Source organism: Peromyscus eremicus, chromosome 7 (assembly GCF_949786415.1).
Source record: "Peromyscus eremicus chromosome 7, PerEre_H2_v1, whole genome shotgun sequence".
In the NCBI taxonomy this organism is placed as follows: domain Eukaryota; kingdom Metazoa; phylum Chordata; class Mammalia; order Rodentia; family Cricetidae; genus Peromyscus; species Peromyscus eremicus.
The window spans coordinates 91,582,247-91,600,205 of record NC_081422.1 but is presented as its reverse complement, the minus strand read 5'-3'; the positions used below and the strand labels follow the sequence as shown (position 1 = coordinate 91,600,205).

General features: G+C 44.2%; 1 protein-coding gene and 1 long non-coding RNA gene across 3 annotated transcripts in view; one reads left to right on the top strand and one right to left on the bottom strand.

Annotated features, from left to right (window-relative positions):
- Positions 1 to 3,505: 3,505 nt before the first annotated feature.
- On the bottom strand, positions 3,506 to 11,064 carry LOC131915294 (uncharacterized). Its single transcript, XR_009380312.1, has 2 exons — positions 9,441 to 11,064; positions 3,506 to 4,363 (listed from the first exon to the last, which is right to left on the bottom strand). It is a non-coding gene; the product is annotated as an uncharacterized LOC131915294 (long non-coding RNA).
- The window catches only part of Trim42 (tripartite motif containing 42), a 19,176-nt gene continuing 10,922 nt past the window's right edge, over positions 9,706 to 17,959 (top strand). The window contains exons 1-3 of one of the 2 annotated variants that reach the window (XM_059268414.1): positions 9,706 to 10,251; positions 13,664 to 14,361; positions 16,423 to 17,243. In XM_059268414.1, coding sequence (XP_059124397.1) covers positions 9,911 to 10,251; positions 13,664 to 14,361; positions 16,423 to 17,243 — 1,860 coding nt within the window. In that variant the 5' untranslated portion in view covers positions 9,706 to 9,910. Of the gene's footprint in view, positions 10,252 to 13,663; positions 14,368 to 16,422; positions 17,244 to 17,959 lie in introns of both variants that reach the window. The other variant, XM_059268412.1, reaches the window with a different exon arrangement.

The following is a 17,959-nucleotide window of genomic DNA, read 5'->3' as shown; positions in this document are numbered from 1 at the left end:
ACACACAAAATAAAATAAATATTTTTTAATGTATTATTTGTGTCTGTGCTGATTACTTTTCATCAGTGTGATTAAAACATCATGACCAAAAGCTGCTTAGGAAGAAAAGGCTTATTTTGGATTATGGTTCTAGAAAGAAAGTCCAATGGTGAGGGAGGCATAGTTGCAAGGTAGCCAGAGCAGGAAGCTGCAAGGTCACGTCTTTAACCTCAAACACAAGGCAGAGGAAGCAAACTAGAAGTGAGGGAAGTCTCTAAACCCACCAAGCCCAGCCCCCAATGATGTACTTCCTCCAGCAAGGCTCCGCCACCTAAAGGTTCCGCATCCTCCCCAAACAGTGCCACCAACCGCAGAACAAGTGTTCAAGTGCCTGAGCCTATGGGGAACATTTGGATTCAAACCACCAACTCAAAAGGCCAGCAACCTAAAGGTGATCCCTGGAACCCACATAAAGATAAAGGGAGAGAAGAGGCTCCAAAGTTGTCCTCTGACCCTCATGTGCATGTCCACACACATACACACATCAAACACACATGTGCACACACATACACACACACACACACACACACACACACACACACACACACACTGCAGTATTTGAATGAGCCACGTCCATCCAAGCTCAGAAAGATAAATATTGTATTTAAAGATAAATGTATATGGTAGATGAATATGTATAAATGTATAATTAGATATACACATATGGATCCTGAGAGGGGAGGAAGAGATTTTAAGAGCATGGTAGGAAAGAAAGGATGATAGGAGACATGAAATATGAAAACAGAAGAGTAGACTGTTTGAGGAAAACAACACCAGACAGGCAGAGAGCATAGATCACTGGGAAAGGCAGCGAGGGAGGGGAGCAAACTAGAAGAAAAGTGTAATGATACACATGTCATTATTTTGAATACTGACTAAAAATTAATAAATTATTAGAAAACAAGGAGCTTGGACCAAATACTTCCCTGGAACCTCATAGGGAGCATGGCCTTGCCTCTACCTTGACCTGAGACCTCTGGTCTATGTATAAATTCATGTCTTTGCCCTTATGCAGAATTATGAGGAATATATTTCTATTTAAGCCACCGAGTAGAAAGAGTAGCCATAGAAGACACAAATTCTCTAGCTTTCCAATGTCTCTTGTCCATCTCCTCCTGTGTATTACAGTAAGGCCTATTTTGTTCACAAATATATACCATAGTGTGGTGATTTGAATGAAAATGGCCCCCAAAGGCTCACAGGGAGTGGCACTGTTGGGAGGTGTGGTCTTGTTGGAGTGGGTGTGGCCTTTTTGGAGGAAGTGGAGGGGAGGGGAAGGCAGGTGGGGACTTTGAAGGTTTAGAAGCTCAACCTAGGCCCAGTGGCTCACTCTTCCTGCCTGCTTCCTGAGAATCCAGATGTAGAACTCTCAGCCCCTCTTCAGCACCATGTCTGCTTGTGTGCTGCCATGCTTCCTGCCAAAAATGACAACGGACTAAACCTCTGAATTGTAAGCCAACCCCCAATCAAATGTTTTCCTTTATAAGAGTGGCCGTGGTCATAGTACCTCTTTCACAGCAATAGAAACCCTAACTAAGACAAATAGTAAGAGCCAAAAAATGCAGGTGATATCTATGGGTAGATTTTCTTGAGATTATTGTACTAAAAAGTAAATCTATCCATGCTTCTAGTCATTTCGAAGGAATGTTCAAACTTGCAACAGTGAAGAAAAGAGACTACTAAGCCGACAAGCCAGTTTCCAGTTTCAGTGTTTATACATGCATGACTAATCCTGTTTAATTCTATACTCATTTCCCCATAGTGTAGATTATTTTAGAGAAAAACAAATTGTTTTACCATTTCATCTGTGATTTCATCTGTCTCTACCTCTAAAACTTGAGAATGCACATAAACTAACCGTAATACAAACAACAGACTGAGTGAGCATCCCTAATCCAAATTCTCAGAACTCGGACATGCTCTACAACTCAAAAGTGTTTCCAACACCAATGTGATAACACAAGTAGAAATTCACACACCATAAAACTTTGTTTCATGCACAAAATGTCAAAATACTGAATGAAATTACCATCAGGCTATGTGCAGAAGGTGTATATGAAATAAATCAGTTTTGTTTTTAGGCTCGGTTTCCACCCCCAACATACACACATACATACATACATGCATACAGGAAACATACATAGACAAATTTATATGATATGTGTGTGTAAATATTCCATTTTTTAAAATTAACTCTAGAACTCTTCTGATTTCAAGCATTCTGGGTGAGGCATACTCAACCTATTGCTACAGCTAAACATCAATAATATTTTTTGTATTGTATAATCTTCAGTCAATTTCAAATTTCCCTCAACTGACTCGTCATTTTTACAGGCTGTTCAAATGAATCTAAGTACAGTCATGATGCAGTTGCTTGATCTACAGGCCTCATCGTTTAGATTTCTTTTAGATATAAATCCTGGTCTCTCCATGTATCTGTTTTTCATCATTCTTCTCTCTCCTCTTCCTCTCCCCTCTGTCACTGTCTTCTTTGAAGAAATTGGCTCATTTGTCTCATACAGTTTCCATAGTCTAGATTTTGGAAATAGTATCACAGTATCATTTAGCATAATCTTTGATCCCTGACAGTTAATATTAAGAACTAGAAGCCTGATCACATTTAGGTTGGAATTTTCTGTAAGTCATGCTGTGAGCTCCCATCAGAGGCACAGAACATCAAATTGTCTCCCTCTGGTGTTATTAGCAGTTGTGGAAGATTAAGGCCTAGATTCATCTTTTCATTAGAAGCTGCAACAGGATGATAGCTTAATTCTGTCCTTCCTTTATTAACTGGAATAGTTCTATTTAAAAAAAATCCTCTTTATCAGATTATTCATTATCCTCAGGCACAGTATACATGAGAAAGTCTGGATAAACTATCCCTTCCCTTTATTTACCAGGTTTCAAAATAATGAGTTTGTTTCCTAATAGCCTCTAAATAAGGGGTATTGGCATTTTTGTTTACCTAAAGTTATCTGTATGAATTCTTGGCTTTTAAAATGTGAATAAATGGTTAACAAAACACATTCTCTGTCTCTGTGGAAATACGACCTTGGGTTAACTATCCAGCTCCGTTCCCCTGGAAACTAATAAAGGTGGACAGTCAGCTTGTTACCTGGCAACACTGCTCATGATAAAAATGACCTCAAATAATAAGCTAGCTGGTCTAGGAGGACAGTGAATAAACTACATTCCTCGTGGGAGTCCATAGTTAGAGCTGTGAATACAGGCCATGTCCCACACTAGGACCAGTGGAAGCTGTTCTCATGGGACAAATGAAAGTGCTGGGTCTTATGGGCAGTGGACCTCCAAACCAGGTGCTCCCAAACCTGTTTCCTTCATCCAGGTTCCACAAGGAACAGACTCTGAGATGCAGGTTTGCACAAAAGTGGTTTACTGGGGACTAGTCTTGGGACCGCATTGGTTACTTTTTGTGCTGTGATAAAATACCATGACCAAAAGCAACTTACAAAAGAAAGAGTTTATTTGGGCTTACGTTCCAGAGAGAGCATCCACCATGGCAGGGAAGGAAGGCATGGATGGACACAGGTGGCAGAATCAGGAACCTGAGGCATCACACCTTTACCAGCAAACACAAAGCAGAGAGAGTCATCTAGATTTGGCAAGACTAGAATCCCATAAGCTCTGCCCTCAGTGAGGCACTTCCTTCAGAAAGACTATTTCCTAAAAGTTCCATAACGTCACACTATGTGGTCAACAGAAGACCAAATATTCAAATACCTGAGCTATGGGAGACATTTCTCATTCAGACCACCATAGGGACTGAAGTAAATAGGACTCAGCAGGAATAAAAGACAAATTGTAATATAATCAAAGTTATCAACCTCAGCCAATCCAACAGGACCTCTTTGGCAACTGGGATAATCCTTTAAAATTGTCCCACTGTAATCAGGGAAGCTATTTGAAGAGGGGCATAATCTTAGATGAGGATGCTTCTCCTCACTGCAAGCAAGTTCTCAAAATAGTTAGCTGATCTGTGAATAGCTGGCTCTCCAGGTTAGTGGAGGAACTGGGTGCCTCAGTCCTACTCAGGTCCCTGGGCATCACACCTCAGCACCACTGCACATACTCGCTGGGTCTCGTTCCTTCCCTCCTGAGCTGTCACTTGCCCTGGCCATACTAGCTTGCTGCCCCACCCCTCCGCCCCCGTTGTGTGCTCTCTACCAAAATGAAACTAGCTCTGAGGGGACTTTTAAGTGTTATAAGACATAGATCCATGTTTACTGTGTGCTTGCCCAGATCTGAAGTCACCCATTTTTCCATAAAGCTCAGCTTCCTCTTGGTGATATCCAGGGACCGCAATCTGGGGAACAAAAGTATCTATTACTATTGGGTAAGTCGTGGTCCTTGGGACTCTTCTGTGGCCAGAGTCAGCACTATTTTTAAGAGAATGTTTCCAGCTCATTCATTAACAAATCACCACAGCTAAGCAAAGGCTCCAAAGACAACAAAGCACAACTAGAAACTAGCTTAAAAAATGAGGCTAATTTTTATTTTCAAACAATATAGCATGGGTTGGTATTGGCATTTCCAATTCAGATCGGTGAAGCTGGGTTTTCTTGATTGTGTTTGTCGCCTGTCTGTGTGTCCTTTCTTTCTTTATAACACCACAAGCTCTCATTTACATGATTGTTCAACGTGCATCCAACCCTTTCATAACAATATGATCACCTCCAAAACCTGGGTGATTAATAAAGAATCAAAGATCTATTTTCTCTTTTGTTTTGTGTTGGTTACAAGTTAAAGGATAAAATTCACAGAGGGTCTGGTCAAATGACCGTGCTGATGCACCGTCCCTTTTGATTTGAAATAATTCCTCCTATACAGAACTCAACTTATAGTTAAATTTATTTGCTTCAGTGTGTTATTTGTATTTTACTTTGGTTTATAATTATGCAAAAAGATATTTAAATTGCTTTAAAATTAATTCTATAAACTAAGATACATAGTCCCTTCCATTTTGCTCCTGTACTCTCATAAATCTAACTTAGTTTATCTTTACATAGCATATAAAATATAAATCAAAGACTCCAGGCTTTTCCTGAAATGAATGGTGGTTCCACACACCATCTCCACACTGCTATTTCACTGAATAGTATATCTCAGGAATCAGTTTCCAGCAGGCAAGGGTCTCTCGTTCTCCTAACAGCTCAGCCAGACGTCATTGTATTTGATTTTACTTGATCCGTCTCTGTCCACAGTCATTTATGTTTCATTTTGGTTTTATGCTGTTACACATAGTACTATGATGACAAACCGGATATTCAAATGCAAAAGATTAAAGCTTGGCCTCCACTCTCACCTTCTAGAAGGAAATTAAGCACAAAGGGACCAAATCCCATAAATATAAGGCATGAAAGTATTTAAAGGAAGCGTAGGGGAAGTGCTTCCAGACAGAGGGAAGTGCTTCCGGACAAAGGGAAGACAGTGTTCCCAGGATTGTGTGTTTTGTTTTGTCTACGGCCCCTAAAGCATAAGAAACAAATCTAAAAATATGCAAAGAGGATTAAATCAAACTACAAAGATTCCACACAGCAGGGGAAATGATCAAGAGAAAATCGACAAGTTGATATGTTTTGCAAACTATTCAAATAACAAAGGATTAATACCCCGAATATATAAGGAACACAAGCAACTCAGTAGCAAAGACAGGCAATCCAATTTAGAATGGACAAAGGAGATGAGCAAACACATGTTAAGAGAAGAAGTTCAAATGGTCACTAAATTTATGAGAAACACTCAACATCATTAGCTATGAGAGAAACATAAATCAAAACCACAATGAGCTACCATCTCACCCCAATTAGAACAACTGTTACCTGAAAAGGAAAAGCTGATAAATTGCTAGGAAGACTATGGGGAAAAGAAAACTCACTAACAGTTGGTAAGAAAGTTAAATAAAACAGTTATTAAGTGAGTAACATGGAAGTTCTTAAAAAAAAAAAACCTAACACAACTCAAATATTCTTCTTCTAGATTAGTGGTTCTCAACCCTCCTGATGCTGTGACCCTTTAATACAATTCCTCATGTTGTGGTGACCTCCAACCATAAAATCATTTTGCTGCTACTTCATAACTGTAATTTTGCAACTGTTATGAATTTTAATATAAATATCTGATCTGCAACCCCAAAGGAGTTGTGACCCATAGGTTGAGAACCACTGTTCTAGATATAAATTTAAATGATGTAAAATCTTATCAAAGAAAGCATGTCCCATGTTTATTTTTAAACAATTCATGATTTGCTAAGATATAAATCAACCTAGATGCCCATCAGTAAGATAAAGAGAATGTGGCAACTTATACGCACAATGGAATATTATTCATCCATTAAAAGAATTGTGTTCTATTATCTGCAGCATAATTAATGGAATAAGAGAATATTATATCAAGTAAAATCTAGACACAGAAAGACTGATACTTCATAGTCTCCCTCATACATGAATAATAAAAAAAAATCTATCTGAATGTGGAACCATGATTACTAGAAGATAGGGTGTAGGAGAGAAGGTAGAGAGAAAGTAGATGATGAGTTTAAGAGGAGGGAAGAAGAAGAAGAGGAAGAGAAGGAGGAGAAGAAGGCTGGGGAGATGGATCAGTGGTTAGCCCTTGTTCTTACAGAGGACTTGAGTTCAATTCCTAGCACCCACATGGTGGCTCACAACCATCCACAATTCCAGTTCTCTTTTTTTTCCATGTCACCACAGCCTTTATTTTTACCCAGCCCCCACACTGCAGCCCCCACCCAATCTGGGGCACAAGCTCTCCATGTGGCTTGCTGAGCGGGGGCCTCCATGCAGATGTGTTCCTGGACTCCTCAGCATAATTCCAGTTCTAAGGGATATGACACCCTCTACAGGCCCAAGGCACATATATGGTGCACATACATACATATAGGAAAAAACACTCACACACATGAATAAATAAATCTTTTTTAAAATAATAAAAATAAAAGACAATAAAAGGAATAGGTTCTAGTGTTCTACAGCAGAACTGGCAAAGTAGAGTCCTACCTAGTCCAGTGACCTAGCTTGTATCCCATGGGTGGGGGTGTTGGGGAGGGACAGAAGAGGCTGCAAACACTAAGTATTAGGAAGGAAACGTTAAATAGCTTAATTTGATCAATACATATTGCATTTGTCTGTATTGCAGAAATACCATATGTCCTTGTGGGTTTGACTCATATTTCCCTGATGATTAGTGATACTCAGCACCTCCTCATATACTAACAGACTGGATGTCTTCTTTGGAGACACATCTGTTTGAGATGGAGAATTGTCTATCTTAAAAGGTTATGTGGCTTTTTGCTATTGAGCTGTAGAAGTTTCTTATACCTTAGAGATACAGATGTTTTCCTCTGGTTCTATAGACTGCATTATCTATGGTTTTCCCTTGCCCCCGCAGTATTTTTGTCTGAGGTAGTGTGGCCTGTCTGATTTTGCTCTTCCTGTGGTACCTTTCTCTTCCTTCCCTAGCTGTTTTTCTGCAAGCCCTGGTTCCTGCTTGGGTTGCTGTGAAGAACTCCCAAAATCAAGGTGAGTAGCTGTGGATATTAGGTATCACTGCTTTTTATCTTGCATTTCCCAGGAACCCCCTGGTGTTTTCTAACATCATGCTGGCTTTGAGGCTGAAACATTTAAACTTCATTATATTAACAAGTCAACTATAAATCAGGAAAGGTGGTACATGTTTTTAATACTACCCACTAGGAAGCTGAGGCAAGAGAATTGTCATGAGTTCTGTGTTAGCCTGGGCCACTCAGCAAGACTTTATCTTTTTTTTAAAAAGTAACTATATATAAACCCCCACAGTATTTGGTGGGGTTTTTTTAATATTTGTTTATTTTATGTATGTGAATGCTTTGTTTTCATCCATACCAGAAGAGGGCATCAGATCCCCTTACAGATGGTTATGAGCCACCATGTGGTTGCTGGGAACTGAACTCAGGACCTCTGGAAGAGCAGCCAGTGCTCTTAACCTCTGAGCCACTTCTCCAGCTCCTATATTTGGTGTTTTTAACACAAACACTCATATCAAGAGGCCAAACGCCTCTTGTGCACACATGCAGGTGACTCAAATGATTGTGAGAAGAATTCTATTAGAACAAACGACCAAAGGTAAGTTGCATGACTTTTTAAATGTGTTATTGCAATCCGCTGAATACTTCCCTAAAAGCTTCCATTTGTGTAGCATTAAATTAGATGGCCTCCAGTTTGCCTTTTCTCAACTGCGTTTGTCAGTTTGGGTTTAATGAATTCATTTTGGTCACATGAAAAGAATTAGGGAGTTACCTTCATTTGATAATCTTTATCACTGGTCAATGGGGGGGGGGGTGGAGGAGGAAATGACTTCTAATGGGTGTCTTTGGGTGTGACAGACATGTTTTGGGGTTAGATAATGGTAATATTTGCCCAATTTAATGAATATGCCAAAAGGTATTAACTTGTTCACTTTAATGGTAAGTGAATTACATCTTGATGTTTTTAAAGAGAGGGGAAAAAAAAAGATGCCTTATAGAGACCAATGCTGAAATGTCTGTGAATGGAACTCACATCTCTGTGTCCCCAGGGTAGGGCAGCTTATTGATAAAACTAAATTTGGGCAAACACGGAGGTGTCATGTGCCTATTCCTAGTGTTGGTGTAATCTGGAGTATGCTTTGGAGTGACAATTTAGCATTATCCACCAAAACGTAAAGCACTCACCTAGGATTCAGGATTTTCAATTGTAGAGATCTAAACTCCATGTGAGGCTGGCCCAGTTAGCACTCATGAATGTTCTTTACAAAAGTGATAATCATGGGAAGAGATAATAAATTATTCACTAAAACTCCTGCCGCCAAATTCAGCTCTCACTTCTGCAGTATTTTGGGAATGTAATGAGACGGTGTTCCTGTTCTAGGATGGCGTGGCCAGGAAGTCTCTGCTCCTTTCATCTCCGCCAACTTCAGAAAGAGGAAAGCAAATTCCTCCTAATATACAGGGCCCTGTTTCTGGGGCTCCAAGTACACGCTGGCAGAGTAGCTGATGATTATGTGCCTTAGCCTCTTGATAAATGGATATGGTGGGGGTGGGGTGAGGTAGGGGTACCTAGGAGAAGACACAAAGCCCGAGTCCCAAATCTGTGAGTGATTTCAGCATCAAGCCTCATGAACATGAGCAGGGACCACTGAAAGGAGGAATGGCCTGAGTGAACCCGTGTCTCTGTCCCTTCGATTTCCTCTCCAAATAGTGACTGTGACACTGTTATTATTTGTAAATGCTGTGCTTTGCTTATCAAAGAGTTCTGTTGATGGAAGAGGAACATTATGTCAATCTGTATTTCTAATTAGTCATACTCCAGTCTTTCAGCCAATAAAGACAAACACAGACGTCAACTTACCCAAATATCAGGAAAAGTACCAACCAAGGAAAAATCACACCTGGAATCTATGTGAGAACTTAGATAAGGTCTCCAGGAGGTTCAGGGTGCCACCATTCCTGTGGAGTTGGTATGCACTTACATCCTGAGTTGTTGGCATGGAAAACACCCAGTAGGCACTCCCAGACTGGAGACTGCCCCTGGGTGCCTTCCTCCTACCTACTGAGCATGTTAAGGCATGGTGGGAGTCAGGGATTATGACATAAGCAAATGTCCACAGGCTGAAATAGGTCAAGCCAGCTCAGAAGCTTCCTAGGAGGGACACCACCTGCGACAGCCTCCTAAACTGGCCAACTTCCTGCCACAACTCCCGAACTGCCAGCCCCACTAGAGGTGGCAAGGATCCCTCTGAGGGAGAAAGTCACCCCAAGAATCCAGTAGAGGAAGTTGTCCAAACTCCGGAGGCCTAGTGCCAAAAGGATCCCAGAGCCATGGAGACGGCTATGTGTGTGTGTTCTCCATGCTGCACCTGGCAGAGATGCTGCCCTCGGCTCTTCTCCTGTCTGTGCTGCAAGTTCGTCTTCACCTCGGAGCGGAACTGCACCTGCTTCCCCTGCCCCTACAAGGACGAGCGCAACTGCCAATTCTGCCACTGCACCTGCGCAGAGAACCCCAATTGCCACTGGTGCTGCTGCTCCTGGGCCAATGACCCCAACTGTAAATACTGCTGCACAACCAACACCAATATGAAATGCTACTACTACGAGAGCCGCTGCTGCCGGAACGCCACCATCACCTTCAAACGGGGCCGCCTTCGGAGCATCCGCACCTCGTAAGTGCTGGCCATCCACCGGGTGGTTACTTTGACAAAGACAAGAAAGAAAACCTGGGGAACTGACTCAAGCCAGCTGTAGGGACCCCCAGAACAGGCTAGCCAGTGCTTCCTAGAGTGCACTCTACCTGGAAAAAAAATGGTAACTTTGTAGCAGTTAAGTGCATACTAAATATCCACTGGTGGTATAGACCCCCAAGTCCCAAACCCAAATTCCATCATCTGTGTGAATGCACAGAGCACCCATGGACCCCAAATGCTCTTCATCTCCCAAACAAGCGATAGCTGATACTTGCTGGTAAGCAACTTTGCTAGCCACTGTTTATATAACCATTCCTTTCCCTCACCCTGTGCCCATGGGCTCAGGAGGATATTTAGCAGGGAGATACTAAGTTGCCCAGAACCACACAGCTAGGAAGAGGATGAGTCATAACTTGAATCCAGAGTTAGGTCAATGGTCCTAGTCTTTAAAAATGCCATATTACAAAATGGAGACCATGATACAGTATGTGCTCTGTAGTCTGTTATATGACACATAAAAATTACAAACTGTTATTCATCTCCCTCCTATGAACTGCAACATTTACCTGAAGAGTAAGAACTTCCAGGGGCCACTTTTGACCCTAATAACCTACAGAGGTACCATGAACTGCTGGCCACCCCTTCTTTCCCATCCAAAGTCCTGACACTCAGATTCTCAACCACTCAGTAAGGTAGCAACCCCCACATCCAGCACACTGTTCTTTTTATGTCACATGTCAGGGGACTCAGGAGCAAGAGGAGATTTCTCGAAGGAGGGACGATCACGGCTCAGTCCTGTAAGGTGGCAGGGAGGGGGGCTGAAATCAGTGCTTTAGACAAATGCCTTAGGCATCAGTAGTCCCCCAAGGGCAGAAGTGCATTGAAATCCCCTTGGGGACTTTAAAAACACTGGCATTTGGTCTCCACCCCTCGGCGTTCTATTTTTCACTGATGTTGGGGTACCACTTGGGCTTCAAAACTGTAAGAGCTCTCTCCCAGTCAGGTGATTCTAATGGGAAGAATCTGGTGGAGCTGAGGGTGGGACCTGGCAGCTTAGAAGGCAGATGTGAGAACAGGGCAGCACTTAGGAGGGAGGGAGCCATGCAGGGAAGCCATGGCGGGCATTTCCGCAGGAAGGCAAACTGGGCTTAGTGCCTGCTTTGGCATGGAACCTAGGGGCCCAGAAGCCTATCTGGGGGGCTTCAGTCTGTTTGAGGGTGGGCAGAGGTGCTATGCCAGTTCCAGGGAGACAGCTGTGATGCACTGCTACTTGCCTTCCAATCTGCTCCCCCTGGCTTCTGAACTCCTTCCCTCCCAGTCCTGCTCAGTATCCCCATTCCTCCCTCACTCTGGTCTAACCTAGCCTTCTCGGCGGCGTTACTCTTTCCCTCGATCCCTTTCTCACAAGTAGTCCACTTCCTGGGGCCATTAACAGGCGTCTCTTAGTCCTGCTCACTCTTCACACAGTATCGCCCCTCTCTCTCCTCCTCTTGCTGGTCTCTTATGCTCTCTCCATTTATTATATACTCATTTTGAGTCTTATCTTTTTTATCAAAGAAGCCCACCCAGCTACCACAAGTACAACTGACTTGTGACTCCAGGTGACCCTTCTGGGACCAAGCAGGAGGCTGGGAAGCAGAAAGGAAACAAGGCTGAAGACAGTGAGGCTGCGAGCCTGGATCTCAGCATCCAAGTCCTCAGAGATGAGCCAGCTGTCTGGGTGCCTAAGAATATACTGGGGCTCCCTGTAACTCAGGGCCACCCTGGGGCAATAGGCTTGGGAAGCACCTTTGGCTGTCAGTGCTTGGAGGCACAGGTTCCTTGGCCAAGAAAGAGGAGAAGGAGACAAAGGGAAATCAGCAAGGCTAGGACAGAAGAGAACACAGCCCAACACCAAGACCAGGACCTTACTATGAACAGGGAACTGATGGGAATAACCACAAATTGTGTCAGCTTGCATCTCCGTTCCCACAGCCAAGTCACTTATGTCCCTAAACTGCTTTTATGCTGGCTGCAGCTCCTCATAGCATGCACTTGAACTCCACAAGCACAGCCTCCCACCATTTATAGTTCTTGCAATTGAATACATGAAGCTGACCTCATACGTTAGACAAATAAAGACCCTTAACTCACAACAGATGCATGCATGGGCTTTCATGAGCTTGACTGCTAATTCCTCCTATTGTGGTTTCCTCTTTGACTGTGGACATCATCTGGTGGATCATCTTATGTACACTTTATAAACTCCCAAGGAAGTGCTGTGATCTTTGATTTACAGTTGGGGAAACTGAGCACAAAAGAGATTAAGAAGCTCTCTAAATGGGCAGCTCTAAAAGTTCCATGCCCCATCATGAGTACATTTCCCAGAGGCAGACCCTTGTGTATTGCTGACAGTCTGAAAGTCAGCTCTTGGAGGTGCTAGTCTCAGCTCAGAGATTGTCTCTTGCTGTCTTAGAAAAACCATTTACTACCTTCCTATGTCCCATCCCAAACACAACAGTAATAGTAATGTCACTGCCCCTATGTCCCATCCCACATACAACAGTAATGGTAATGTCACTGCCCCTATGTCCCATCCCACATACAACAGTAATGGTAATGGCACTGCCTTCCAGGCACAGCCACTAAAAGCATGCCTGTAATTGGACAAGGTTGGATTTATTGATTCATTGTATCAAATGGGAACATGCCCCACTCCACACCAGTGTGAGATACCTGGGTAAGAAGGTAGCACAGGCCATGGCAGGACTTGGGATCTTGTTAGTGGGAATAGAGTCAATCTGTTGGTTCTCTTATTCTTGTCTAGAAGGCGGCTAGAACATGTGGAGCCTGAATCTGCTTCTGGAAAGAGAAAGAGCAGGTGTAATCACTCACATTTCCCTGCACGGGTGGGTGGGAGGTCATTTTTGCGGTTTGGACAATGTTCTGGTCTGAGTTCCAGCATCATGCAGTGGTATTACTTCTGCTCTGATCCATCAAAGTCACTGTGGCCCTGTCTCCTGCTGATGCTCTGTGGTGTTACTAATATGCAGTGGAACGTCCAGGCCCAGCGGACTGCACCACACTGCTGCAGCTCTGCTGTTTTTCTTTCCCTCATAATTAAAATTAGCAGGAGGGCACTTCAGGACTCCAGCTGGACCCAGGAATGTACTCCGTGCAAACAAGCGTTAAATTCGGTCTTAACCGTCTTTTAAAATGCTATGGCATGGGTACCAGCAGCAGGTACCGAATGCCTTACTGAGTTTATTTACTAAGAGAGTAGAGGCAAGCCAAGAAGCCAGGCACTAAGCAAGAGCCATTTCATCACCATTCCAATGGGCCACCTCTCTGGATAGATCCTTCTGTAATTCTTGAGTGTGTTCCTGAAGCCTGTGCGTGCTTTTCCTTTCAGCTCCAAGACCGCCCTCCGCATAGGGAGCAGCGAAACTCAGCTGGAGGAGCCGAAGTCCATGTCCACCAACAGCCACCTGGTGAGCCACCTCTCCTGCCCCTTGTGCAACCGGCTACGCCTGCACTCCTTCATGCTGCCCTGCAACCACAGCCTGTGCGAGAAGTGCTTGCGGCAGCTGCAGAAGCATGCCGAGGTCACTGAGAACTTCTTCATCCTCATCTGCCCCATGTGCAACCGCTCGCACTGCATGCCCTACAGCAACCAGATGCACCTTCCAGAAAACTATCTGCGCGGGCGCCTCACCAAACGCTACATGCAGGAGCACGGCTACCTCAAGTGGCGCTTTGACCGGTCCTCGGGGCCCATCCTCTGCCAAGTGTGCCGCAGCCGTCGCATCGCCTACAAGCGCTGTGTCACCTGCCGCCTCAACCTGTGCAACGACTGCCTCAAGGCCTTCCACTCGGATGTGGCCATGCAGGACCACGTCTTCGTGGACACCAGCGCCGAGGACCAGGACGAGAAGATCTGCATCCACCACCCGTCCAGCCGCATCAACGAGTACTGCCGCAGTGACAACCAGCTGCTCTGCACCTTCTGCAAGATCGCTTTCCACAACGGCCATGACACGGTCAGCCTCATAGACGCCTGTTCCGAGAGGTCTGCCGCCCTCTTCAGCGCCATCGCCAAGTTCAAAGCAGGTCCTGGTCGGTTTCCCACTCCCCTTCAGGGTAACTCCCAGCTGTGGAAAAAGACCAGAAGTTGGTGTGGGACTCCTGTTAGGGAGCCTTACTCCACCTGGTGAAAAAAATCCAGACACTGGGAGACCCCGTCATGGCCAGCAAGTCACCGTCATGGCATCCATGACAGCTACCACGAGCCATTTAGTGTCACTAAGTCACTGCATCTCTGTGACTCAGCTTTTCCATCTGTAAAATGGGAAGGATAAGGGTAGCACCCTCATTGGGTTGTTGTGGTTAATCTTATGAAACATGCTCTCACCCCTCACACACACACACACACACACACACACACACACACACACACCCAGGGTGGGGGGTGGGGGGACTCTGGTGGATAATAAGCACTCTTCTAATCCTTGTCACAACCTTTCTGAAATTTGGCCTCATTTTCCAAAGAGAAAAAATGAGTTTTCTCCAGTCATATCCTGAAGTTCTGTTTGTTTCTGAACATAGAAATTATTTTTACCTCCCACCTCCCCATTTCCAGGGGGAATAATTAATCTAACTCTGAGAGTCATCTCAATTGAAGGTAACTCCCATGAACGTTCCATCCAAGTTGCAGACAACAAATTCAGTGAGCTGCTAATGGATAGATAGTAACAGGAAAACTCCAAATGAGCCAATAATACTCTGCCTAGGCTCTGCTTTCCTTCTGTCTGCATGTCCAGTTGTTCATACTGGCCATATAATACCATTTCTATAAAAGAAGCCAACCCTGGTTCTTATACAGTAATATTTCATACAGTTCAGTAAAGGGTTCACAATTTCTGAATGTGTCTTTGTCCTCAGTCAGACCTAGAAATCCACTTAGAGAAACGGCTCCTTCTGTAGAGGACCATATAAGCTTTTGCCTTTTGGTTTGTTTTATTTGTTTGTTTGCTTTTCTCAAGACAGAGTTTCTATGTGTAACAGTCCTGCCTTTCCTGGAACTCACTCTGTAGCCCAAGCTGGCCTCAGACTCATAGAGATCCATCTGCCTCTGCCTCCCAAGTGCTGGGATTAAAGGCGTGCGCCACCACCGCCAAGCCTGTGTCTTAATTAGGTTTTCTATTGCTGTGATAAAACACCATGACCAAAAACAACTCAGGGAGGAAAGGGTTTATTTTATTTTACACTTCTTCATCCTAGTGTATCATTGAAGGAAGTCATGGCAAGAACTTAAGGCAGGAACTTGGAAGCATACACTGAAAGGGAAGCCATGAAGGAATGCTGCTCATGACTTGCTCATTCATGGCTTGCTCATTCATAGCTTGCTCAGCCTCCCATTTTATACCATCCACAACCACCTGCCCAGACATGGCACCACCCACAGTGAGCTAGGGCCAGCCCACATCAATCATCAATCAAGAAAATGTCTTTTGACTTTCCCACAAGCCAATCTTATGGAGTCATTTTCTCTATTAAGATTCCTTCTTCCCAGATGACCCCAGGTTGTGTCAAGTGAACATAAAACTAGCCAAGATACCTTTGGAATATACCATGTCCAGTCTCAATAATCATACAGTGCAGATGCTAAAATCTCCTCCATGGATAAGACAACTGTGCTTAAAGTGGTCAGCACAAGGCAGCTAGTGAGTCACACACCCAGTCTCCAATACCAGTGCTAAACATGGCAAGACTCTCTAAACATAGAATATTGGGCAGGTTGGGGTGGGAGGATACCAGTGCCACTTACAGTCCATATATATAAGGAGTGGCCTACTGTCCATGCTGAAGAACTCTAGATCAATATTTGTTTGAAAGGTAGCATTCAGCAGTCATCAGAAATTTCTTTCTTTCTCTGCTACAAGAGATACATATGCCCGGGGAAAATTGCATCTGGGGGCATGGCGAGGAAAAATAGAGGGAAATTTATTTTGAAAGCCTGTTCTAGCCTGTGTCAGCCCAGCTCCAAGTGTCTGTCCTCCCTCACCCTCCATTCATTTCCTGTGAGTCCACAGAGATTGGCTCCAGTTTGATACGGCTTTGACATCTGGGAAGATGAAAATTTTCACAGTAGCCACCCTGATTGTTTTTCAGTCCGATATGAAATTGATAATGACTTGATGGAATTCAACATTTTAAAAAGTAGCTTTAAAGCTGACAAGGAGGCAAAACGGAAGGAGATCAGAACTGGATTTCTTAAACTGCGAGCCATCCTCCAGGAGAAAGAGAAGATGATCATGGAACAGATAGAGAATCTGGAAGTGTCCAGGCAGAAAGAGATTGAGAAGTACGTGTACGTCACAACTACAAAAGTGAATGAAATGGACGGCCTGATTGCCTACTCCAAGGAAGCGCTGAAGGAAACAGGACAGGTGGCGTTCCTGCAGTCTGCTAAGATCCTGGTAGACCAGATCGAGGAGGGCATCCAGAACACCTTCAGACCTGACCCTCAGCTGCGGCTGCACTCCCTACACTGCATTCCCTTGGATTTTGCTGAACTCTCCAATGCCATCCACGAACTCTTTCCCACAGGACCCAAGAAGGCTTGCTCCTCGGGGGACTCTCTCCCTTCCCAGTATCCTATCCACTCAGAAATGATGATTGCCAGGAAGGTCACCTTCAGCACCCACAGCTTCGGCAACCAGCAGATATACCAGCGAAGCTCCTCCTTGTTGTCCTTCAATGCCACCAACGAGAAGGCCAAGATGGGTCTGGAGGCCTTTGGGAGGGCCCAATCTGCTGCACCTGTCAAACAGACTGACGGCCTCTATACCTACTGGAGTGCCACGGGGGAAACCCAGCCCCCACAGAACAGCAATAGCTTCCACAACTGGTACTCATTCAATGACACCTCTGTGAAGACCCCAGGCCCAATTGTCATCTATCAGACTCTGGTGTATCCAAGAGCTGCCAAGGTAAGACAACGGGGATGGGTGGGGCACAGAATGAAAGTGAGGGGTCAGAAAAGCTTGTGCATACCTCTTCGGCCTCTAAAATGTGGTCGCCCAAACCTGCTCCTCAAGACTCTTTGCAGTCTAGTCAAATAGCATAGGGTTCTGAAATGTTAATGAGCCCATCAGTGTAATGAAATCATGGTGACAAGTGCACGTCAATCCTCAGCCCTGATCTACTGAACAAGAAACACGGGCTGGGAAGACAGCTTGGTGGGCAGGTGCTTGCTATGCAAGCATGAGGAGCTGAGTTTGCATCTGCATCACACATCTCAAAGCCAAGTGTGCATCTGTAACTCCAGTGCTGGGGACACAGAGCAGGGAGATCCCAGGGTCTTCCTGATTAGCTAGCCTAGTGGAAATAGGGGGGCTCCAGGTTCAGTGACAGACACTGTCTAAGAAATAAATATAGATAGATAGATAGATAGATAGATAGATGGATGGACAGATAGATTGATAGAAAGAAAGTAGAAAGAAAGAGAAAGAAAGGAAGGAAGGAAGGAAGGAAGGAAGGAAGGAAGGAAGGAAGAAAGAAAGAAAGAAAAAGAAAGAAAGAAAGAAAGATAGTCTAATATGATAGAGAGATAGAAGATGGTTGGTATCAACCTCTGGTCTTCACAATAACATAAAAGTCAAGTGAGCACACACACACACACACACACACACACACACACGTACAC